Raw genomic sequence first — 24,312 nt, 5'->3', positions numbered from 1 at the left:
TATAGACTACATGAGGCACAAATCCCAACCATTATCAAGTATACCCCGGCATAAAACAAAGGTTTCCTGGTTCAGACATAAGGTGGGTAAAGATCAGCTCTGCTCAAGTTTACCCAACTTCTCTAAAATATGCAATCAATAAAATCACACTAAATGTCTGCAAAGTTCTTGCTTTTTATGTGAAATTATTTTCTCCTGCTCACCTATAAGATTTCAAAGAGAAACCTTGAAGTGCAAAAGACTGAAAGGTTCACTTTTCATAATTACTATCAACAGGTTTACAAAGGCAAATATAATTCATATACACTTGGGGGTGAATCTATAAAGTATTCTAGAAGTACATATAATTGCACACTAGAGGCAGCAATTCATTTGGTTTATACTTTTACTTTAGCATGTGTTTTCAGGAATTGATTAGAATTTTACAGAATTTTACATTTTCATTTTAACAGAAGTGCTACCACCACAATACAGTAACAGTGTATGTTGCTGTTGTGCTAATCAGTAATTTCTTACTAAAGTGTACAGAATTGCTTGTTTTGTCAACATGTGACAAGTTATCCTGTGCTTTCAAAGTGCCATAATTACATGCTAGCTCTCATCCCTTGAGTGCTGGATTGCAGTGACTACTTTCATTAGTTCAAAAAAAACAACAACAAAAAAAACAACAAGACATGAATTGATGCATCTTTCCAGATTGAACCAAAGCAGCAATATTAAGCTCCAATATCCATACTTGTTTTATGTAACAAAATTCACTTAAGAGTTGTACTGGTAGCGTTTAAAAAAACCTCATGGCTGCAACATTATTACTAGAACTTAAGAATGCTCAGACCCTTTCATATCTAGCACTTGGAGAATCTCCATGCACTCAGTTCTACAATTTATGGTGTCAACTGTTTGCCCTAGCAATTTATTTTTAACTGAAATACAGTAGATGAAGTTCTTGATTTGCAACACATGATTTCACTTAAATGGAAGTTTACAGAAGGCAATCTATGGCAAACATGAAAGGTTAACACATTGCAATTCCTCAGTGTCTTGGCAACTTGACTTCCCAAAATAAAATCATTAAAATGGTTTCTCCCCTAGTGCTCAGAAGTGACAAGTCCATACACGCTTCTATAAAAACCAGATTATACCAAAATCACAGTGCTAATATTATTTGAGCAGCCAAAGATGAAGTCCAGGCAGAAGCCATGAGTCACTCTTCATTATTTGTAGCTTCTGCAATATAAAACAAAAACAAAACCCAGGATTTTAAAAGTGGCAATGACTTTTAGACAAATATATTCTAGGAACAGTTCTTTAAAAGGAAGTCATCTTTATGAATCATACGAAGAAGCTTCTGCTGCTAATATTTAGCACGTCAGAACAATGCGACCAATACAGTAAAGCTTAAAGTGGATTATTGGGAAGAATCAGATCAGATGAAAATGGTGATCCTTTATAACGATCAGAGAACCTTTTTCAGCCTGGTGGCTGCATTCCCTTCTGGGCAACTAGGGGCACGGGGCATATACCAGGCCAGGCCAGAAGCAGTAGTCAGAGCAAGCAATATAAATTTTACCTTTGTACAGTAGGCTACTTTCTGCACATGCTTGTATACTCCTTTCTAACCTCAATCCAGGCTAGCAAGTAATTTTTATTACCATTGAAGGGCACGTTCCAGCAAGGCAAAAAATACTTGAGGGTGGTACAAAACATGGCTGGAGAGAGGTGTGGCCTGGGAGATGTTCCCAGGCCTAAGGTTCCCCACCCTGGTCCATAAATACTGTACTGACTTCCAGCATCACACAACAGCTAAACAAAAGCCAAATGGGACTGTTTAGCACACCAGAGGATTGAGCATGGGCAGAAAGGTCCATAAAACAAGACAAAGCTGTCTGAGCCTCTGTTGACCAGTACTAGGGCTACATGATGCAAAGTGTTGCCATATGATAAAACATTTAAAGTTTACACTTGTTAAGAGCCATCTTTTGCTTCAAATTGATTTGAGAAAGCAGATTCAATTAAAGAAAGAAAAGAAAAGAAATCTTGACACTGGTAATTTGAGTTTTCAAAGAGTGCAATGCGGGAGAGGAGAGGGTTGCAACTATTTCTTATTTGTAATTCTGCACAACTCAAAACAGCAAGTTACTAAGTACATATACGTGTGTGAGAGAGCTAAGAAGACAAAACACAGCTATCTCTTCATGGGCAGATTTATGCGCAGGCACTTCCTCTTCCCACTATAAGAAATTCCAGTAATTATATCAAGCATTTCTCCTGGGTGCTATGATGAGCTTTTAATTGCAGACCCTGGTTTCCAAAGCAGTAGGGGGCCTTCAGTTTCACAGAAAGGAAATCTCCACCATCAATTAAGATTGAGGGAAATTAAAGTGCTGTAATGTTAGATCTGGCCTGAGCGATGAACCCTTTTGCCTGCCTTTTCATTTGTTCTTTTGTCTCTAGTCAAAACCTGTACTTTGTTTTGTTTTGTCCAGCGAGTTAGCTTCTGAACCCTACCCATTCCTCACCTATTATAACAGAAATCCGAGAATGGGAAATCCCAGAGCCATGGTAGCAATCTGATCATTATTAGAATGTGTTTGGCAAATAGTAACTATGGAATTACTGTAAATGTGTATAATTAAGCTTCTCATTTCCCACATGTGCATCTTTTCCAAGTCTATTTTTAACTAGCTTATCTGCTTCAAATGGCTTGGGGCCAAAGTAGATGAAAGCAGGTAGTGGTAGTCCAATTTTGACAGCAAAAGGGTTCACACAAGTGCTTCAATACTCACTGTGCCCTGCTGCTTGCTTCCCTACAGTCTGACCCCTCCCCAAAGGACTTTTCTCTACAGCTGTGCTATTATGCCAGAAGTGAACCCAGCTGAAGTGAGGGCTTTCCAAGGGGGTTGTAGGAGGTAAGTGGCAGACAGACAGGCCCTACTTTCCCCATCTTGCTGCCCTCCAGATGCACTGGACTGCAGCTCCCATCATCGATGACCACTGGTCATGCTGGCTGGGTTAATGGGAGTTTCCTTCCAAGACGTGGCGGGAACTCATTTGGAGAAGGCATCATCCCATGTCCCTACTGCCATGTCCCTACTGCCATTTTTAAACAAAAGCTGACAACCTCTAGATGAGGTTAGAGCAAACCTAGACACACAGACCAGGGATGAGGAACCTGGTTTTCTCCAGATATTGCGAGGCTACAGTTCCCATAATCTTTGGCCACTGCTTGGATTGGCTAGCGGCAGAAGGAAGTCAAAGTTCAACATTTGGAGGACCACAGGTTCCCCATCTCTGAGTTAATCCTACACAATTTAGTCAGATTTACAAACAAGCAATTACCTGCAGGACACTGTTTAAATACCTCTATTTAAATAATGCAGGCAGCATCCTGGAGGTGCTGATGAAAGGTTATGAATATGAATACAGCATTTTAAACTTCTAATATATTAGCCCTATGCTCCTCCATCAACATACCTATCTCTCTTGCTGCCGTAGCTTCTCCCATTTCTTCTTTTGTTTCAGAGCCCTCACTTACTGCATCACGGTGCATCTCAGTTTCCTTCTTTTCTCCTGTCTCACCTGGAACAGTAACCATAGAGATCAAGCCAGGGAACACTGAAAGAGTATTGAGTGCCCTAGCAGGTTCTGCACTGGCAGCTGGCACCCTTTGAAACTGGTAGAATGGAAGACAAGAGGCCAAAGGTAGGTGGAGCCAATGACAGGCAAAACCAACTAATTCCAGCTTTGTCCTCATCCTCTTCCTTCTTGCAGAGTTCTATAAAAGGCAACACTTAGACTGAGGAGAAGGCACCCTTGGGGCTGATGGTAAGAAGGCAGGCAGGTGGCACCTGCCTGAATCTGATGGGGCAATGCTCCACTTGTGCTAATGGAACAGCCCCCACTGATGTTCTTTATAACATCAAAGAATAAATAGTTGAAAGCACAGGAGACATGCAGCACTTGCCAGCTGATATAAATGTATCTGCCACATAAAAGTGTACCTACCATTGTCCTCTGTGTACTTTTAGAAAAGTTGCTCGTGAAATAAGTAACTTAACATCGTATTACTAAACATCAGTCAAAAGCTTCTTATATGGTTTTCATCTGTCAGCATTCCATGTGTCAAGACATGTACGTCCATGTAAACAATTTCCATTCACCCATGCATTAAGTGATTTTTATGTTTTTTCAGACCATTCAGTAAATGAATACAACCTTGTTTCCTACAGCCTGCATTTTGCAGAAATCCTGCCATAAAAGTGGTATGGGAAAAAATTGTCCATAAAAGTGGTACAGAAAAAATTCGTCATGGGAAATGATTATCATAGCTAATAGCCACTCAGCACTAGGTATAACTCTTGATATGTTCAGATGCAGAATACCTACAGTTACCAAAGTCCAGGGCCAAACAGCATCTCAAAGGGGAATTTTCCCGGTGTGATGGGAGACAGATAATGGACAAGATAAATGCTTGATGTAATGCAGCAAAGCAATTCTAAATAAATATTATTACTTCACAAGCAGACTGAAACCAATAATAGCGTTGTATTCTTTGTTAACTTATACACATCGCAATAATTTTGATTGGACTGATTAGGAATTTAATTTAGCAAAAACTTGTGAAACGCCCTGTGATCTTTGGATGAAGGGCGGTATACAAATCTAATAAATAAATAAAATAAGAGAAACAAGTTACTTTGATGTCAGAATGTTCAGATCCATCACCAAATCAAAGTATGTGCCATTTGTCTTATGGCAATATGCAACAAAGCAGGGCTTTCCCACCCACTCTCTTGTTAGCATCTCATCATCGTAGCATAAATGATTGCTGGGGGCGGAGGAGGAAGTTAAGTATATGAAATGAGAGCACAAGGAAACAAAACAAGACAACAATTGGTGGCACTGACCTCAGTTATTCAGAGGGGCCCTTTTAGTCTAATTATTTGTCAAAGCTACACATAACTCAAGCCCACAGGGCAAGATTTTTGCCCTCAGGTACGTGCATGCAAAAAAAAAAAATCATTAAGCTCGGCGGAATCTGCATACAAGTCAGAACTTGGCCTTCTCAATCTGAAATAGCACAACTTATTACCCTCAGTCTGTTGTTCTTCATCCACTTGCAGCTCCTTCACAATTTCCGTTACAAGACTCCTAACAATTTCCTCAGTTGCAGGCTCAGCTGCGCCTGTCTCTGCTGATTCAACAGGCTCAGGCTGACTGTCCTGTACAGTTTCCGGAGGCAAAATGTTGGCAGTTTCTGTGGCTACTTGAGGCTCACCAACCTCTTCGGCTGGTTTCACAGGTCGAGGCTCACCAGCTTCTAAAAGGGCAACAGGCAAGCTGTTGCTGAACTTCTCTTCCGGCGCCACTGGTTGAGGCTCTGTGCCTTCGGGGTCGACTCTTTGACAGGTAGAAAGGGCACAGTTGGTCATTCCAGGGATCATAACATCTGCTTCCTCTTCAGCAACACCCTTGCTTAGTTTTGCTCCATCCGAGCCCAGCTCCACTTCTTCCATTGCCCCAAGTTTGGTCTGATCAGAAACGGTTTCATTTTCGACTGCGATGGGCAAGTTGTCCTCTAATTTGGGAATGTTGATGAAGCAAATAGAAAAGAAGAACACAAATTATTACTGAGAGCAAATCTATAGGTAGGTTCATGTATTTTAAAGAGTTATATATCCCATTTATCCATACAACCAACTGTTCTTCTGTAAACTTGATGGCACCCATATCAAAGCACATCTGAAAGAGTAATTTCTAGGAGTGGCATGACTACACCACCAGAAGCAACTCTAGGGCTACTTTTTTCTTTTTTGATAGTGTGGTTATCAGTATGCATGTTAGCTATAACTTCTAATGAAACATGTAGAATGCGCTATAAGAAATTCAAAACAGAGAGTGGCTCAATTGTCCCATCCAGTTCTAAATTCAGACAAAACAGAGGGGTACATAAAAACCTGCCCCAATACTAAAGTCAGCGGGAGTAAGCCCACTCCAAACCAAGTACAGTACTTTTACTGCTCTCCTTCCATATGTGAATCATTGTCGTTTATTGCACATAAACTACTGTTCTTTTACTGCAGCCAATACAAGTGGACCAGGCCTACAACAATAGACATAAGGCAATGCATAACCCTTCCTCCACAGGTATCTTGCATCTCATGATAGCAGCTATTTCACGAATTATTGAATGAACATGTCAAGTTGTTTAGTTCTGATGCTTAGAAGCAGAAAGGCAGAGTGTTCATGTTGTAGCCTGAAAGCAGAGGTATGTATAGATGTTTCTGTCCATTACCCACCCCAACAAGTCTGAATGGTAATGACGAGCAGTGTCCCACCCAAATTAATTTTGACAAGTTAACTTATTAAACCATCCTACAGAAACTGTTTTGAGTGAAGAAGCCTCAAGGGAACTCAGGGAAAAGCTTATAACTGCAGAATGACATGTTTGTTTCCTGGTAAAATGATCTCACCAAGAGTACAGCAGAATTAGTTACATGCCTTTATATATTCAGTGGTCTCCTTACCTTCCACTATGTAGATGTGTAAATCCTTTAAAAAGAAGAGGAAGGCCTCATTAAGATTTTGCCATATGTGTAACTAATTGCTAAAGCCCTTAGTTGTCCAAAATGCCCAAGGGAAATAATTTCAACTTAAACCATGGGATTGATATTTCCCCCAGGATTATTATTTTTTTGCTGCTCTTTTTGAAGTGCTATGTTTTTAATTTTATACTATAGCTTTGCCTTTGTCCATTTGTCATTTATTCACACACTGAATGTAGTCCACAAACTGGAGAACAGTGGATATCTCACAAAATCAGCATAATATGTCCCTGACTTGCAGCCCCTAAACCGCAAACAAAGTCACCCCATTCTGGACCAGTCACAGTTTCTACACTGCTTTCAAGACCAGCATATAATGGATGTCAAGCTCAGAAGTTAACAACAGTAAATTTTTAGACCAGTTGTAAGGAATTGCATTGTTTAGTAGAGTTTGAGTTTGTGTCACATTTCAGTCTCCTGTGGCATCATTTTATAATGCAATGGAATTAGACAAGCCACTTCATCCAGGAGTGATCAGAGCATCCAATTTTGAAATGAAGCACATACAGTACTTTTATCATAAACATTTATACTACACACAAAATCTGCACTCAAACAAAGATATGAAAAGCTGTTTATTTCTAGGTCTGTTTTCACAATGCCAAGGCTGTATTGTGTTACTGGACATTAAAACAAAAATTTAGACATAGCTTTTTCATGTGGTATTTTATCAAGGAGTACCAGATAAGTTAAAAGTCTGATTAAGAAATATATACTTTAATAAAGCTTTATTGAGAAGACTGGCATGTATCAGCATTTGCACAGTTGTTAAAATATAGAGAAGAAAAATGATTAGTGCACTATCTACAAACTATGAAAGTCTGAGAACCTTTTTTGCAAGTGTAACCAAGTATGTTTACAGTGGTACCTCGGGTTACATACACTTCCGGTTACATACGCTTCAGGTTACATACTCCGCTAACCCAGAAATAACGCTTCAGGTTAAGAACTTTGCTTCTGGATAAGACAGAAATCGTGCTCTGGCGGCTCAGCGGCAGTGGGAGGCCCCATTGGCTAAAGTGGCGCTATAGGTTAAGAACAGTTTCAGGTTAAGAATGGACCTCTGGAACGAATTAAGTACATAACCAGAGGTACCACTGTACTTAAAAGTAGGTCCTACCATGTTAACTGAGGTTTGCTCACAGGGAAGTAAGTATACACAGAATAATAATACAAACAATATACATTCTCAGTGTTTCTTGGGTGTAAACACCCAAATTTATACACAACTCAGGCAAGTTATGCAGAGTTTCAGCACAGCTTTTTTTTGAAGCCTGGTTATAATTTATACTGGAGAGTTAATACCTCTTAACTCTTAGCAGTCCAGTTTAACACAGGTCTGTAGACTAGGTTATTAAAACAAACTATCTGCCAAACTTACATAACAATGACACAGCCATATGCAGTTTATTGGTAGTTACAAAATAGGCCCACAGCCCTATAATTGCTTATTTAGTACAATTAAATGGACTAGCTCCTGTGGATCAGGATGAATATTGCCAGAATGGAAGTTTTAGTACTAGAACAAGCCAAGATAAACTAAGGTGGGAAGTGGGCTCCCCCCACCCCAACTTTTTATTCTTTTGCTTACCTCCATTAGCCACAGAGAAAGTAAAATGGAGGCATGGGGATAGGCAAGAAAAGAGGGAGCAAATTTAGGGTTCTATTCAACTAATTTTTTCTACAGGATAAACCCAGTGAAATTAATGGACCTAAAGTTAGCCATGTTCATAATTTTCCATGAGTCTTCTCTAGGTAGGACTAGTAGGGAATACTACCTTACAGATTATGGACTAGAGGTTAAAATTATCTTCCTATCTGAAGGTAACAAGGAATGCAGAAAGTAGGATAATCAAAGGAGGACTGTTACCTGCCTCTTTACTGGATGTATACAGTAGATGGAAACAGAACTTCAGCAACTACACCTTGTTATGTAGGCTCCAGGAAAGTGGAATTCCCACCCCAAAAGAACAGGAAAAGAGCAGGTGTGGTGACCCTAACAATAATACGGCTCCAAACGGATTTGAATCCTCCTCCTTTCCCCGCACCAGATTCAACTCTTATTAACTGAGCGCCTCTTGCTACGAAAAAAATATTGCGACACCTTAAAAAAACAAAACCCAAAAACTTACACTCCGTATATTTCAACCACACACACACACACACAGAGGATCCTGGGAACTGCGGTTTGCTACGGGTGCTGGGAATTGTAGCTCCGTGAGGGGCAAACCACATTTCTTGCCCCTTCCTTACAAACGTATTACGGCTCCAGAGGCTTACTTTAATGCACGACGCGCAAACCCTCGACTGAGCGGAACATATAATAAAAGTTTCACTGCCACATAACTCCCAACATATTTATATTACAAAGGGAGCGAATATCAAGCGGGAATTAAATTAGGTGCTGCTTTTACCATTAATTACTACAGGTGTTTTAAACGCTCCCCACCCCCAGGTGTGCTGAGCCCGCGTCCCCTGCCTGCTCCGCTTGCCAGAGTAGCAGCAGCAATTTTGTAAGGGCAGGATAGAAACTTTTTAAAAGGAAAAATAATAAATTGTTAACAGCACCACCAGCAGCAGCAGCAGGCAGCCTAAGGGGCGCTCACCGCATTTCTGCAGCCCGTTGGCGTCCGGAGACTTGGGAGCCGGCCGGCTGCAGTCCTTGACCTGGGTCTGAGCGCTGCTAGAGCACCCCATTTCCGCGGCGGGACCCCACTCCCCACACCGGGCCGAGGCAAAGAAACGGGTCTCCCGGGGAGGCTCCTCCGCAGGAAGCGAACCTCCCGCTCCGCTGCTGCCGAAGGGAATGCGCGCAGGTGTCTCCTCTCCCAGGCGCTAAAAAAGGGGGGAAAGCGGCCACCGCCCCCCCGCTGAGCTGCGCGTGCCGAGGAACTTCCCTCTCATAGGCTCCCGCGGGAGTGTTTATCGCTCGAGCTCGGTTGCCATGAGAACGGCGCGCGGCCAGGGGTAGCCGAACACGGGGCGCTCCAAACTTTGGGCATTCTTCTTCGCACGGCGCAGGCGCGGCGGGAGCGGGACAGGCGCCTCGTGCAGGCTCGGCGGGGCAGAGGCCGGGAGGTCCAACGAGGTGATCATGACACAACGGGGACGGGGCACACCGCTTGTGGGTGGCCGGTGTCGCTTTTTAAAATCGCAATTTAACGCGACAGTAGGGCCTAGTGGGCGGCTGCCCCCTCTGTTTGCTTTGGGCCTGCTTCCCCTGCGACCAATACAGTATAGATATTAAACAAGAGCAGGGAGATAAATTGGTGCTGGGGTCGGGGGCTGATGTCCTGGGCCCCTTTCAGCAGGGCTGGCTCACCACAAATTTGAAATAAGCGATCCAATGAATATGATCCCCTGAAGAAGATGTGGTGGGCAGCCTTTGACTCTCCGGGTGTTGCTGAACTAAGACTCCCAGGCAAGCCTTGCATGCTGGGGCTGGTAGGAGTTGTAGTTCAAGGACAGCTGTAGAGCCAAATGGTCCCCACAGCTGAGCTATACAAAGAGATTCCCCTATGCCCTGTAAATCCTGAGTTTCAAATTACCAATTGCACCCCTGCCTCTCAAAATGTGTGTGAAGCAGCTATAAGGCTCCCATGGTGGGTTTTGTTCTGCAGTGCTGGAAAATAGCAATTACGAGTGACATGTTTATCCCACCCTTTCGCCAAGGAAATCTGGATGAGGTACATCAAGGGTGGTGTCCACAGGCAGGAGTGTACCTGCCAGTACCTCCTATAAGGTCCACAAATAGTCTATTGAAAATGCCCAGTGCACCAGAGATGGTTTGTACTTAGTTCCTGTTTGCAGGACTCATCCTCTTTTGCAATGAACCCATGGGCATGGCTGAAAAGGGGGGCAGGGGGTATCTGCTCCCCTAAATCAAGTAAATAAATAAAAATAGTTAAGTAACTGACCAATCACAGATAGCTTGGTTATGCCCCCCCAACATAAAATCTGCCCCCCCCCCCACATAAATCCTGGCTATCCTGAACCTCCTCACTTTAAACATTTCCACATTTCACTGGATGCCAGACTTCAGCACCCATTCTCCCATCCCTTCTGAACAGAGAAGAGGTACAAAGAGCTGCTTTCTGTATGTACCTTTTCCCACTGATGAAGCAATGGGTGCAGAGGTACGGTATGTTGCATCATTTTGTGGTCCTGCCTCTTTTTTATGGGGTAGGTAGGCATTTGGTGTTATGCCACACCTACAAAATGGCACCATTTTGTGATGGTTGCCAAGGGATCTTTCTAAAAATTCCAAATGTGCCAACCGGCCCAAAGAGGTTGGCAACTCTTAATGTTAGGTGGTCCCTTCAGTCTCACCCCCCACCCGGTTTCATCCGTACCACAACCCTCACAGTTTAACCCTGTGAGGAAGAGATAATTGACTACCCCAAAGCCACCCAGTGAGAATCCTAAGTGGGGTCAAGCAGGAGTGGGTGGCAGACCCAAGATGGGAACGGGGTCAGTGGTTTTGTCTAATTTCGCTAACCAGATCAGGATCCTCAGGAGATCTGTGGGGCTTCAGATCCAGCAGATTCAAATTCGCTGGTGCCCTGTCCCTTTTGGACGCTTTCTATGTGAATGAAGGTAGGACCTCCACAACAGTAATGGCAGAGAAATAGTTGTATGTCATCCAAACTCTGTCCCCACCTAAACACCAGGGACTGGCGAAAGGCCTGTGTTTCTTAGCCATGATTCAACCTGGTGGTCATAGTCACTGCATGTATGTACAGTATTTCAAATATTAATATCCTACTTTTCCTTGTACGATCCAATGTGACTACAGTAACATGAGAAACACGAAATACAATAAAAATTGACAAAGGAACAAATAAGAACAGCCACACTGAGCAAAATACATTGCATGTTTCCATTGTTTTAAACGGCTTCAGTATACAAGTCCTGATAGGCCTCGCTTAAATTCATACATTTATTTAACGATTGTATGCCACCTAACCAAAACAACTCTAAGCAGTTTACATAAAGTGATGTAAAACATTCATAAGAGAATACCAATAAAATAACAGACTTTAAAAAACAAGTAATTATGGCCTTTTTATGCATTATATAACCAGTACTCATGCTTGGTTGCTGTGAGGTTGCTGCTGCTTCCTTGCACATTCCTGGTGGCTTCCTTGAGATTGGCATACTTTCCATGCCAGTCCACAAGGTATGCTGCTCTCATGAGCCCCTGCAACCAATAAAGCATTTCTTGGCAGCCTCTTCATAGCGACTGTAATTATGAAACGATGATGAATGTTTTCATATGACAAACCACATAAACTGTGGCTCAACAAATAAATAAAACGGGTGTTTTCAGTGTAAAAGCAAAGTGTTTTAAGGGGGGATGTTATCAATTGTCTTATTAGTTTGGTAAAATACCTTTACAATAGATAAATGTCTTTTCTGGGGGTGATGTTCTTTGAGTCAGAGTCTTAAGCTGCATGAAATCTCTCATGTAGGTGCTGGCTGGACCCCCACCAGTTTAGTTTCAGCAAGATGATCGCCCTACATTCCTTCAAACCATAACCTTGATTGCACTTCTGTAGAATTAAATAAGAAGTTGCCACAGAAAACAATGTGAAAAAGAACTGACAATGAACAAATAAGTTTTGAAACCTAGGGGGCTTTTTGGGGAGGGGTGTTACTTTATGAATTAAAGTTTAGTTAAATGAGGCTGCTCTCCTATAGACCTTTACCTGTAAGCCCCACTGAACGCAATGAGGCATATTTCTGAGTTGAATTGTACAGGATTGCACTGCAAACGTTTCCTTCTGTGACTATCTCAAGGAACTGTTATATCAGGTCAAAGAGCATGTGATGCTGGTCACTGTTTAACACCAGATGATGCAATAGTGGTGGCATTTGCAACATACCAATGGATAGATATGAATTACTAAGGACACTGGTTAAATGAAACAATTGTCATGCTGCAGGGCATGCCCTCAGGGGGCTATGGTCTTGAGCCACAGAGAATCAGACTAGGTCCAAAATGTGATCCAAAAGTACACCCAAGTTGAACATCACAGTGAATTCAGCAAGGTGAGGGAATTGGAAGCAGGACTAAGGATCCCACAAACAAGAAGAGATATCTGTGTTGTTTCCTGCAACTAAAAGGCTAATGTGTAAGACCTTATATACTGTGGCCTCATACATAACACCCTAACCCCAGCTGCTGGTAGTAAAGGAGTTCCAACAATTGCTTACCATGTACAACGTCTGCGTCTGCAGACCCATGCTATGTCATTGCTCTTCAGTCCGTGCCCAGGCCAATTGGTGCCAGAGTTATTCAGGACTGAGGGCTGGCTCAGTCTCTTCCTCTGACAGCTCAAAGGGTTCTTCAGACAGTTTCCCACCAGACAGCCTGTCAAGGGGATCCTCAGCACTCATTCCAGGCGATCCAGCATGGACCTCAAAGTCCTCCACCTTTGGGGTGTCGGTTCCCCCCCTTCAAGTACTTAGTGCCAGTTCAAGGCTAGACATGGCACCAGTTTGTGTAAAGCTGTTAAGACACAACAGTCGTTTATGTTCTGCCAGAAACCTTTTACATGCAACGCAAACATAACTGAACACAAAGTGCAGAACTCTTTCACCTTTACTGTAGAAATTTAAAACCTTACATTAACGAAAACAGTATAAGCCCTCAAATGTCTTAAAATCCAACCACCATCAAAGGTTATCAAAATGCATTATGTTAGAGTAATCTTATTGAAACCACAGACCTAATCATGATCACATTTCTGTAGACGCCCATTAACTTCTGCAAACGAGAGGCTGTTTATCTAATTGTTCTAATTATTGCAATACTTGCAATAAATAAGACTTCTAGAATGTTTTGTTTTGTTTTTAAATGTCAAGCACATTTGAAACACATCTGATTCCTGTACTGATTGCAGCTTGTTCACAGAGCAGACCAGGGCAGGTGTACAATCTAAAAACTGGGTGGTAAATCTCAGGCCTGGGGCAAAACACCACCTACAAGGCAGGAATGGGGAACTTGCTGACTTCTGCACACCTCCCTTGCTCTGCTCTGTGAACAAGCTCTTATCCCTAAACATTGGCCATGCTGGCTTAGACTGATGAGAGTTGAAGGGCCATAGGTTCCCCACCCCTATTATAAAGGGATCTCCTATGACTGGCCTTGAATTGTATTATAGAATAAGAGGATATATTCATAATAATCTAAGATGTGCACACACTATAACTTTAAAGCACATTTGAAACACGTTCTTTCTCTCAAAGAATTCTGGGCACTGTAGTTTTACCTCTCAGAGAGCTAACATCACCAGCAACCTTAACAAACTACAATGCCCAGAATTTCATGGCTTTTTACAAGATTGCATTTCTTAGAAGTGCAACAGCAGGGATCATTCAGTTAGCAACCAAAGGGTTAATTGTTCAGTTAGCCAACCTAGAGCGGGTGTTGTTGCCTAGCAACCAGTGAGATTGGCACAATCCTTGCTGTGGTATCTCAAGCTCTGATTGGCTGGTTAGGTCCAAAGGTGTTTCCTCCTCTGTGTAATTGTATGCCTCCCTGTGTACTAGATCTGAATTAAGAAACTTCTCTGTATATTTCTGTATAGTTCAGTTTCCCCTAGTAAAGTATTACCAATTTCTTTTCTCTCTGGACTCCATTTGTGTTATTCGAGTGACTGTTCTAACAGTGTTACTCACATTTAAACTGGGCATTGAATGTTTTTGGATATGCTCAAATTGACAATAAGCATCAGGATTTTCTCTGCCCTCCAGCGGACTTCATTCCTTTATCCATTTTTGTTCTGGAACTGTTTTTTGATTGGATGGCTGAGTGACAAGAAATGTCGATGCTGATTCAGCAAATGCCAACCTTGTTAGTATCCCAAATTCCAGATTTGCTCGCTTTGGAACAATGAGGCATAGTTGTTTTCCTGACAATAAATGAATAGGACAGTGCATGAACCAGGGAAAATTGAATGAACATGTTTACACTTGCTTTAAATATGATCATTATCATAAAGCTCAGTCTGCCACTTTTAATACCCATAGAAAGAAAAGTAATTAGTGTGGGTGCCAGAATGGAGTTCTAATAAAGCTTTCTCATTTGTCTGAGGGTGCAAATGTACAAAAGCAATAAGTTTAATATCTGCCTGTTTATAGGGCATGTCAAAACAGCTCTGGCAGCTTTTAGGGTATGACAAAGATTAGGATGTCCACACTGATAAAACGCAGCTGGACTATAATTCTAAAAGAAGCCAAATCAAATCCATGTGAGAGAAATATGCATTCTGTGTGGCATAAATTTAAGCACAAATTATCCCCAGGTTTGCCATCTTTGATAGCAATAGATTATAAAGAAAACAAAAGTGAGTCTTGTGGCACCTTAAAGACTAACAAATGCATTAAGATTTTATGAGCTACAGTCCACGCCATCAAACGTATGAAGCGTTTTTCTGAGTGGCAGCTATATATACACATAGTGAAGGGAGTAGGGAATTGTAAACAGTGAGGTCAGAAGGAAAGGAACTGCAGAAAGTCGCGCTATTTTGCAGTGTCCAGAAACTGAACTGCTTGCAAAGACTGGCTTAGTCTTAGGTTGTTGGCACAGTGGAATTTTTTGAAGCCTTATAGAAACTGCACTAAGTGCCTCCTGATGAGGTGATAAAGATGGAATCCATGTATCTTGGGTAGAAGTGAGACTTTTTGGAGACAGCAGCTAAGTGTTGTTCTAACCAGTCATGAAAATGTTGGCATACTGTGGAGTCATGTGGGAGCCCATGACGGGGCCATTGATTTGAATATACAGTGGTACCTTGGTTCTCAAACTTAATCTGTTTGACTTCCAAAACATTCGAAAACCAAGGTGCACTTTCCCATAGAAAATAATGAAAAAAGGATTAATCTGTTCCAGACTTTTAAAAACAACAATTGATCCATAAAATGAAAGTAATAAACAATGTGCTATACTGTAAAATAAACAAAACAGTATTGTAGATAAAAAATGAAAATGTAATTTTTTCCTTACCTTCACTGATGATAGTCATTGTTTGGATGAGGGGTCAGGGTCCTCTTCCATAATAGCAGTAAGTGACTCCTCTCCTGCTGTTCCTTCCCTTGCTTTTTTTACACCACTGACACCTGGTTCAGACCCGCTGATTCTTTTCCTCACTAATTTTTTTCCAGTTGATATTTGCTTTTGCCGATGTTTTAAAATTTGTCTAAAGTGAGAAATAGCATTATCATTGAAAGTGTTGGTGGCATGGCTTACAGCAGCTTTATCAGGGTGATATTTTTCAACAAAACTTTGCACTTCAGCCCATTTTGCACACATCTCTTTGATCAGTGCAGTAGATACAATTTCTCTGCTCTCCTCCAAAGATATTTCCTCAGTTGCCGCCTGTTGCTGCTCCGTCGGGATGTTTTGGAGTTCTTCTGTGGTGAGCTCAGTCTTGTGGTCCTCCACTAACTCCTCCACATCATCACTATTCACTTGCAATGATTTCTCCTCCTTTGTTATGTAGGTCCTCTTTGGCATTTTCTTCCGAAAGAGGCCTGTCTCATCACAGTTGAAAACTTGTTGGGGAATGAAACCCTGTGACTCAACATAATCTTTAAAATCCAAAACAAATCGGTCAGCAACTAATTTGTTGGCACTGGCAGCTTCACCATGTCTCACCACACTGTGTATGCCACTTCTCCTCTTAAAATTATCAAACCAACCTCTACTTGCCTTGAAAATCTCACCCTCGGCACTTGTTCCAGGGGTGTTTCTGATGAGTTCTGCATGTAGATGTAAAGCTTTTTCACAAATTATGCTCTCAGAAATGCTGTCACCGGCCAACTGTTTTTCTTTTATCCATATTAAAAGCAATTTTTCCACTTCTTCAATTGTCTGTGTTCGTTGCCTTGTGAGTGTTTTAACACCTTTTGCAACATTGGCTCCTTTAATGGCTTCCTTATTTTTTAAGATGGTACAAATTGTAGATTTGGCCATACCAAACTGCGTTGCCAGATCACTTACACGGACACCACTTTCATGCTTGGAAATAATTTGCTTCTTCACCTCTATTGTTGCTCTCTTAATGGTTCTCTTGCCTTTGCAACTTTTATCCATTTTCGCAGTGCCACACAATCAAATTGCAAGAGTGCTCCTGAAAATACAGTAGCTGAACTGGGTTCCACAGAGTCACAAAAACAAATTAACCAAAATACTCGCAGCGACAAAACCGCCAAATAAGTTGCAGAAACAAAATTGCCAAATATAAGCTCCAAATATCACCAGCGTGTTGCGCGGGTCCCTCAACAGAACCACTCAGAATGAAAGCATTAGGCTTCTGAAAAAAGTTCACAAACCGGAACATTTACTTCTGCGTGTGCTGCGTTCGGGTTCCTTTTTGTTCGTCAACTAAGTCGTTTGAGAACCAAGGTTCCACTGTACATGTTCTCACCAAAGCTGAAATCATTCTAGGTAAGTAGAAAGCGGCAAAGTTCAGTGGCCTGGTGTACTTGTTGCCCCATCTACACTGAAAATAGAATTTCAAGATTAAGTGCTAGTGAACCCTCCTTTGCTTTGAATTACGTCGTTTGTTTACTCCAGAGTAAAATGTTTTACATTTTAAAAAAAATTAAGCGGCCGTGTCTTTCTTCACAATACTGTACATTCTTTGACTATAGATCATATACTGTACTGTAATACGGAAGACTCCCCCCCCACCTGAATTATATGCCTTTTTATATGAGCATAACCTTTCAAGCACAACTGCAGCCTAAGTTAACAGGCCATGCCATAGCTGTCAACCCGCCCTGCTGTTCCCCACTGCTATGCCCCGAGGATGGCTGGATTCGCTCTCATTTACAGAGCTTGCTCTCTGCGGAGAGAAGCAAAGAGAGGAGGCTGCTCAGGCCAAGTGCGGCATAGAGATAGGAAAACGTAAAGACGCCGCCGTTCGACTCCGAGAGCCTGGATGGAGGGAGCCGCCTCAAACTCTCTAAGCAGCCCGCTACTTTCAGAATGGCCTTTACAGTTCTTCTCTGTCAGCCTTCTCCAGAGTCTCCAGACGCTGTTGGGCTACAACCGGGGCATCAAGTATGATGGGGATCGTAGTCCCAACACTGAGGAACCAAGGTTGAGAAAGCCTACAATAGGCTTTTTTTTCTATCTCTACGGTACCATTTCGAGGCTTGTGCGCATGCTCCACGCAACGCACTTCCCTTTTGGGAAATCGGCCGCGGAAATTCCCCCCTCTCGCGAGCGTAGCCGTTCTCGGCGGCCGGGCCGCGTGGTTTTGCGCGTTGCATTGCGGGAGCTCCTTCCTTTCCTCGCTGCCCAGCCATCTTGGAGGTGCCTCTGTGGTAAGCGGGTCTCCCCAGGGTTGGGTGAGGGGAGCCGGGTGAGGGGGGGGAGCCGAGTTCACGCGGGGGGGGGGGGCACCAGGTGGGACTGGATACGGCGGGACGTTAATTCTCTCTTCTCCCCCCCTTGTTTTCCTTGGCGCAGGTAACGTCAGAGCCGACGTGAGCCGACAGGATGGTGGCCGCCAAGAAGACGGTGAGAGGAGGAACCGGGCATGGGGGGCAGCAGGAGGGCGGAAGGGGCTTCACGTGGGTAAAGGCAGAAACGGGAGGAGAGGAGGGTGATCTTCGGGGCGAGGAGCCTGTGAAACTTGGGGCCAAACCTGGTTGTAGAGTCATTAATTTTTATTTAATATTGGTCGGATTTTAATTTATAGATCGCGTTTTTTTTTTTAAAAAAAATTGTCATGCTTCAAAGCACAGCCTAATGTGATTAATTTGCTTATTTGGTGGAGCGGTATGCATTTCATAAAGAGTATGTTCTTAGTTCCTTGCAGCTCCATAGGCTTTGCAGGGCTATCCTTGCCAATCCAATACTTCAGTGTTAGTTTCCTAGGCTTTTGCTAGTAGACGGGTGTGCAAGGCGTACTGTGTTTTTTCTTCTATACATAAGGAGCTGCCTGTGGCCTATTGGCACAATGGTGGCTTTATATGAATTTATCTCTCCGTGTGTAAGATGAGTTGAATATAAGGTTGCAGGAGTGTGGTGTTGCATGTGGCCTCAGCTTTTCTGCTTAATCAAATGGCAGTGAAGTTGGATTGTTTTTGAGAATGACAGGTTTATAAATTTTGGGTGAGGCATGCATTTTCTGTCAGCATAAGGCTGCAGATTTCCTGAACTTTGTAAGAACCCAGGCCCACTGAAATTACCAGGTTTTTAAAGTAATTTTAAAAGACTTGGGTATAAAAGAGATAGAATTCAGGGGTTTTAGTTTTAGAAAGCAGAGACAATAGTGTGTGGGCAGGAATGTGTTCAAAATTGTCAGTAACTCTTACTGTTTGATATATCCTATCAGCATGTCTATGTAAGTTGTATCTTATAAGAAACAAGTTTTGGGACTAAAGGAAAGCTGTTAACTATTAAATACTATTTTTCATTGAGGATGTTTTTCCATTTTCTTCCTAAGACCCTGGTTTAAGAACTAAAACACGTAGCTATGTACAAACAACTCCTGTCTTGATTTTTTTAAGAGGAAAAAAATTAATAAGTTTTTACATTTAAGTTCCTCATCATTATGCACTTGAATGTATTTTAAATGTAATTATAAACTTACAAAATGATGTGTTTTGTGTGATACATATTCTTAGTCGAAAGAAACAAACAAAAATCCCTCCAGTAGCACCTTAGAGACCAACTAAGTTTGTTATTGGTATGAGCTTTCGTATGCATGCACACTTCAGAAACAGAAGTCACCAGACCCTTATATATATACTGTATAGTGGTGGGACTGGGTGATTGGCTGATAGGTGTGGTAAACCTGTTGACGACTGTTAACGACTGCAATGGGTCTTACAGGAAAAAGCAAGGGGTGAGATGGCTATATCATGTATTATGAGATAAGAATCCAATGTCTTTATTCAGACCACCTATCAGCCAATCACCCATTCCCACCAGCCTTCTGAGTAATACCCCTCCCCACCCTCTCACTATATATAAGGGTCATACCAAGAACTTCTTGTTGTTGTTCAGTCGTGTCCGACTCTTCGTGACCCCATGGACCAGAGCATGCCAGGCACCCCTACCCTCCACTGCCTCCTGCAGTTTGGCCAAACTCATGCCAGTCGCTTCGAGAACACTGTCCATCCATCTCATCCTCTGTCGTCCCATTCTTCTTGTGCCCTCAGCCTTTCCCAACATTAGGGTCTTTTCCAGGGAGTCTTCTCTTCTCATGAGGTGGCCAAAGTACTGGAGCCTCAACTTCAGGATCTGCCTGAACAAACTTAGTTTGTCTCTAAGATGCTACTGGAAGCATTTTTTAAATTTTTTTGTTTCGACTACGGCAGATCAACATGGCTACCTACCTGTAACATATTCTTAGATGAGTGCAGTGTAGTAAGCCCAGACATGCGGAATATGGAACTTCATTACTCATAAATGCTGGAATCATTTTGAAGTTGCCATACCTCAACATTTTCTTTCAGAAAAAGTCCCTCGAGTCCATAAACTCTAGACTTCAGCTGGTTATGAAAAGTGGTAAATATGTACTGGGATACAAGCAGACTCTGAAAATGATCCGACAGGGCAAAGCCAAGTTGGTCATCCTAGCCAACAACTGCCCAGCTCTAAGGTAAGTGTGTATCTGCAGCAGTTTCTCAACCTTTTTCTGACTTCTATTTTCTTCACTTCTCACATCCCTCTGTTGCCCCATAGTCTCGTGCTGTGAACCCCCCGTTTATGTGATTTTCACCTGTGGCCCCCTTGGAATATCCTGACCCCTGGTTTGGAAACAGTGATGGCCCCTGGTTGGGTAACAGTGATTTACAGTACTGAAAATTTGAGATTTTGTAAACAAATTGAGCATGTTGTTTAGATGGCCAGGGTTTTTTGTTTTTTGTTCATAATAATAATAATAATAATAATAATTGTTTTAAGTGGGACTCCTGTGCACACATGCCTGGGGGCAAGCCCCATTGAACTAAGTTAAAATTACTTTTCAACAAGCATGCATAGTATTGTGCTGTTAATCTTAGGTGTAATCTCCCACTAAAATAATTTTATAAATTAACTTGTTCCAAAGTAATGATGAAGGTAGGTATGTAGACTTGGCCATATTTTCACCATCATATTTTGCTCTTGGTAAATGGGAGATAAATAGACCTTGACACCATGACCCAAAATGTACTGGAAGTATTGATTTAACACTTAAACATGACTATTTTTGCTATGGCATAGTAAAGTTCCATAATCCATTATAAAACAAAGTTATTTTTATAGCTGCTAGACTCCCTATCGTAAGTAGTAGAAGGTAGCAGGGATAAATCATGAAGCCTTTCATGAGGAATAATGTTTAGTGCTCATGTGAAATTTCCAGCCTGTATTGTAGATTAAAATCCATAAATTTAAACATTGGTTTTGTTTCCATGTGTGTTTAATTCTCAGGAAATCAGAAACTGAGTACTATGCTATGTTGGCCAAAACTGGTGTGCACCACTACAGCGGTAACAATATTGAATTGGGTACAGCTTGTGGGAAGTACTACAGAGTGTGTACACTTGCCATCATTGACCCAGGTACGTGTTTTATTTGGTACCACAATACCCTTGGATATGATGAAGAGTTTTAAGGTGATTCTACCAAAGTTCATTCATTACATTCTCTGGAAATTGTCCTGATTCTAAACCCCCAGCTCTTCACATATTTATTAGAGAGCATAGTCGCTTTAGAGCTAAGTCATAGTGAACGTCACCGAGCTTGCACTATATTGTAGTCTGAATCAATTAATTCTGGAGATACATAGGAAAGCGATCTACAGGTCCCTGAAAATATTAATCCAAACCACTCCAACATCTTCAAAATATCTATTCAGTTTAAGTAATATCTTACTGTATAAAAGCCATTACTCTCAAACTACTCCTTAAGGTATTGCATTTTGAACTTTTAAAGCACTGCGAATATTCTCGCTGTCCTGATATTTCAGTGATCAGGGCAGGCTAGACATTCGCTATATTATAACTATGTAGTGTGTCCCCAGAGCTAGTTTTGCCTCCCTAGTTCTGGTTTTTAACTGCAAGTGACATCTTTATAATGTACTTCTCCATATAATTAAAAGTTTTGAATTTATGCTGGAAAATGTTCATATGAATGCATGTCTAAAAGGAAGAATGGGTTGTTGGCATCTTGATACGAAGAATTAATTGTGCAGCACCATTTGCTAGAGTGTTTGTTAAAATGTGTCTTTCCCCCCCTCCCAACAGGTGATTCTGACATCATTAGAAGCATGCCAGAGCAAACCAGTGAGAAGTAGATATTGCTGAACTTTACATTTTCTGTAATAAAACTGGTTACAAATCTACCATTGGCAGGAGCTTTCTTGAGTTGCATATATTCATAGTTGCAAAACATGGAAGACCACAAGATTGGGGAAGCCAGGTCTAGGGTACGTTACCACAAACTTTGGAGCACTGATGTGCTTTTGACTGCATCTTTAGAAGAAGTTTTACTACCTTATTCTCCACCCTCTAGAATTTAGTGCCTCGCAGCTGTGAAAGCATAATGTTTTATCATACTTGGCTCAAAACTAGTTCAGGCAACAAAAATGTCAACAGTCACTCAGTGAGAAAGGGAGGCAATTGCTTAACAGAATTTATATTAATGGGAGTTTTGTGAATTTGGGTTGTCTACCATAATACCCTGTCCATTTCATCTGGCAACATTACTGGCTTTGCCACGCAAGCCTGTGGCAAATAAGGTGTGAATTTGCAAACAAGGGTGCTATCAATTGAAAATGATACAATATAAGATGGTTACTATTTGCTACCCTCCCTTCACACTAAGGTGAAGTTTCAAAAATTAAATAGAATTAAAAATGGGGCTTCTGGGTTCTGTATTCAAATGGGTAAGTGGTCTGGTTGCTGCTCTAAAATTCAAAAATAATGGAGATAATAAACAGTAGCCTTTGGTCTGATAATCAAGTGAAAATCAGATGTTTTCAGAAATATTCAGAGGTGGCTTCCAAGTGCTCTAGAAGAAGCTTTATTTTATTGTTGCAGCTCAACCAAAAGTATTATATAAATTCTCAAATTATCAGAATTTATGTCTTACGACTTTTTAAGCTCCAGAAGCCAAAAGTTATTAGAATCGGTAACGTTCTTTCTTGGCAGCAGAAAGGAGTCTGGGATAGTAGCTTAAGATAAAGCCACTAAAAAACTAGATACTGGGAAGGAAACAAGACTGTTGGGACTTGGGCTTCACTTTTCATGTAATTCAGAGTTGGAGCTGCCTGTACTTCTTAGACTATTAATGCTGAATTGTGCAATTGTAACAATAACCCAAATGTGCATTCTGGCATAAAAGCCATTTTCTCAATGTACTAAGCGGTTATTCCCTCTGTTGCCCTATTGGCTGATATTTTTAGAGTGTACTTGCATCTAGTGCCATGTTCTTTAGGATATCAAAGCTGAGATTCAGCTTTGGGGTAGAACTGCATGTTACAATATCACAAGCATCCCAAACTTGTGTTTACTGGTTAACATGGGGGGGGGGTCGTCGGGGAGAGATGCATATGTGTGCTTAAACATGCTAGCTAAGGTGCTCCTACCAGTGCCTCAGACTATTTTTCCCTTGAGAGTTAAAGCATCTGGTTTGGGAAGCTGTTTGGTAACATGTACATATTCCACTGTCTCAATTAGATCAAAGACTACATAATAGGGCCTTGTATCTAAATAATTTAAACTGTTCTTTTAAAAGCACCATTTTAATATTTCATAGCTTTTCTCAATTGATAAAAATACTACAATTGTATAAAAATTAAATCTTGCCATTTTTTTCTGCAGTCAATACAAAAATGCAGTCTTGATGTACTGGAACCATAAATTCTTTCTTCCAGCAGGAGACTGGCTCTTTTACATAGCTTAGATTTGCTCTCTTCATATGTATAAATATCCAACTCGGCACATACTTTTGAGAACACCATCAGTATCTTAATCGATTTTCCAGGGCTTCCATTCTTTTTGACATTTCTTCTAGTAATCTTAAATTAAGGAAACACCTCTTCACTCTTAAGTAAAGGTTAAGGTACCCCTTTACTCTTATTTATAATATTATAGACTACAGCAGCACTCTATAAATGGTTAGAAATTTTCAACCAACGTACATAATGGGGATCCCACATAAGGATGTTCAGTAGAAGTAACTTTAGCTGATTCTGGTCTTCCCAGAGGGATGAAGATCAGCACAGTGTATAACAGTATATTGGCTTAGGTAGGCCTTTGGCAAGGGTAAGAGCAATAGGCCTGCTCCTGCTGTAATAGAGAGTTGCAAATACACTTCTAGGTTTATCAATGAGAGATGAGTTAGCCTGTTTCTCACACTTCTTACCTGCGTGTTCTTGGCTGGATTGTGCTGCATTTGTACTCATCAAAGGTCACCCTAGAATTTATCACTACATGAAATAACCACATCATCCATTTGTAAAGTGCATATGTAAGCCCTACACAGGTGATGCACCTTTGTGGATTGAAGTAGCCTATGAAACACAGGCCTAACTACCTGTTTGATGTTGTAAAGCTCACTACAGTCATACCTCGGATTATGAATGCTGCAGGTTGCACGTTTTCGGATTGCGGACCACGCTGAACCTGGAGGTACCGGAACGGGTTACTTTCGGGTTTCGGCGCATGCGCAGAAGCACCAGATGCAGCACTTCAGGTT

The 24,312-nt window shown here is 41.6% G+C and overlaps 4 protein-coding genes and 1 non-coding gene across 7 annotated transcripts in view; 2 read left to right on the top strand and 3 right to left on the bottom strand.

The window, feature by feature from the left end:
• Positions 1-898: 898 nt before the first annotated feature.
• On the bottom strand, positions 899-9,403 carry ERICH5 (glutamate rich 5). The gene is made up of 4 exons (XM_033155631.1): positions 9,212-9,403; positions 5,093-5,578; positions 3,475-3,579; positions 899-1,227 (listed from the first exon to the last, which is right to left on the bottom strand). The coding sequence occupies exons 1-4, from the start codon at positions 9,300-9,302 to the stop codon at positions 1,205-1,207; spliced, it is 705 nt and encodes a 234-aa protein (XP_033011522.1). The 5' UTR covers positions 9,303-9,403; the 3' UTR covers positions 899-1,204.
• Positions 9,404-11,530: 2,127 nt separating this feature from the next.
• LOC117050184 (tigger transposable element-derived protein 1-like) lies at positions 11,531-16,846 on the bottom strand. The gene is made up of 3 exons (XM_033155629.1): positions 15,616-16,846; positions 14,461-14,521; positions 11,531-13,116 (listed from the first exon to the last, which is right to left on the bottom strand). Exon 1 carries the CDS (start codon positions 16,702-16,704, stop codon positions 15,631-15,633), a length of 1,074 nt encoding a protein of 357 aa, XP_033011520.1. The 5' UTR covers positions 16,705-16,846; the 3' UTR covers positions 11,531-13,116; positions 14,461-14,521; positions 15,616-15,630.
• A 996-nt stretch (positions 16,847-17,842) lies between these two features.
• Positions 17,843-21,955, top strand: RPL30 (ribosomal protein L30). The gene is made up of 5 exons (XM_033155628.1): positions 17,843-17,942; positions 18,088-18,138; positions 20,085-20,230; positions 21,043-21,173; positions 21,858-21,955. The coding sequence occupies exons 2-5, from the start codon at positions 18,118-18,120 to the stop codon at positions 21,905-21,907; spliced, it is 348 nt and encodes a 115-aa protein (XP_033011519.1). The 5' UTR covers positions 17,843-17,942; positions 18,088-18,117; the 3' UTR covers positions 21,908-21,955.
• On the top strand, positions 21,549-21,682 carry LOC117050531. The gene has a single exon (XR_004427101.1). It is a non-coding gene; the product is annotated as a small nucleolar RNA SNORA72 (small nucleolar RNA).
• A 1,382-nt stretch (positions 21,956-23,337) lies between the features above and the next one.
• MATN2 (matrilin 2) overlaps positions 23,338-24,312 on the bottom strand; it is a 48,735-nt gene continuing 47,760 nt past the window's right edge. For all 3 annotated transcript variants that reach the window (XM_033155627.1, XM_033155626.1, XM_033155625.1), the window contains one exon: positions 23,338-23,627. In XM_033155627.1, coding sequence (XP_033011518.1) covers positions 23,575-23,627 — 53 coding nt within the window. In that variant the 3' untranslated portion in view covers positions 23,338-23,574. The remainder of the gene's footprint in view (positions 23,628-24,312) is intronic.

Source organism: Lacerta agilis, chromosome 7 (genome assembly GCF_009819535.1).
Source record: "Lacerta agilis isolate rLacAgi1 chromosome 7, rLacAgi1.pri, whole genome shotgun sequence".
Lineage (NCBI taxonomy): Eukaryota > Metazoa > Chordata > Lepidosauria > Squamata > Lacertidae > Lacerta > Lacerta agilis.
Note: the sequence above shows the minus strand (reverse complement) of the source record. Positions and strands in the feature narration are given on the sequence as shown.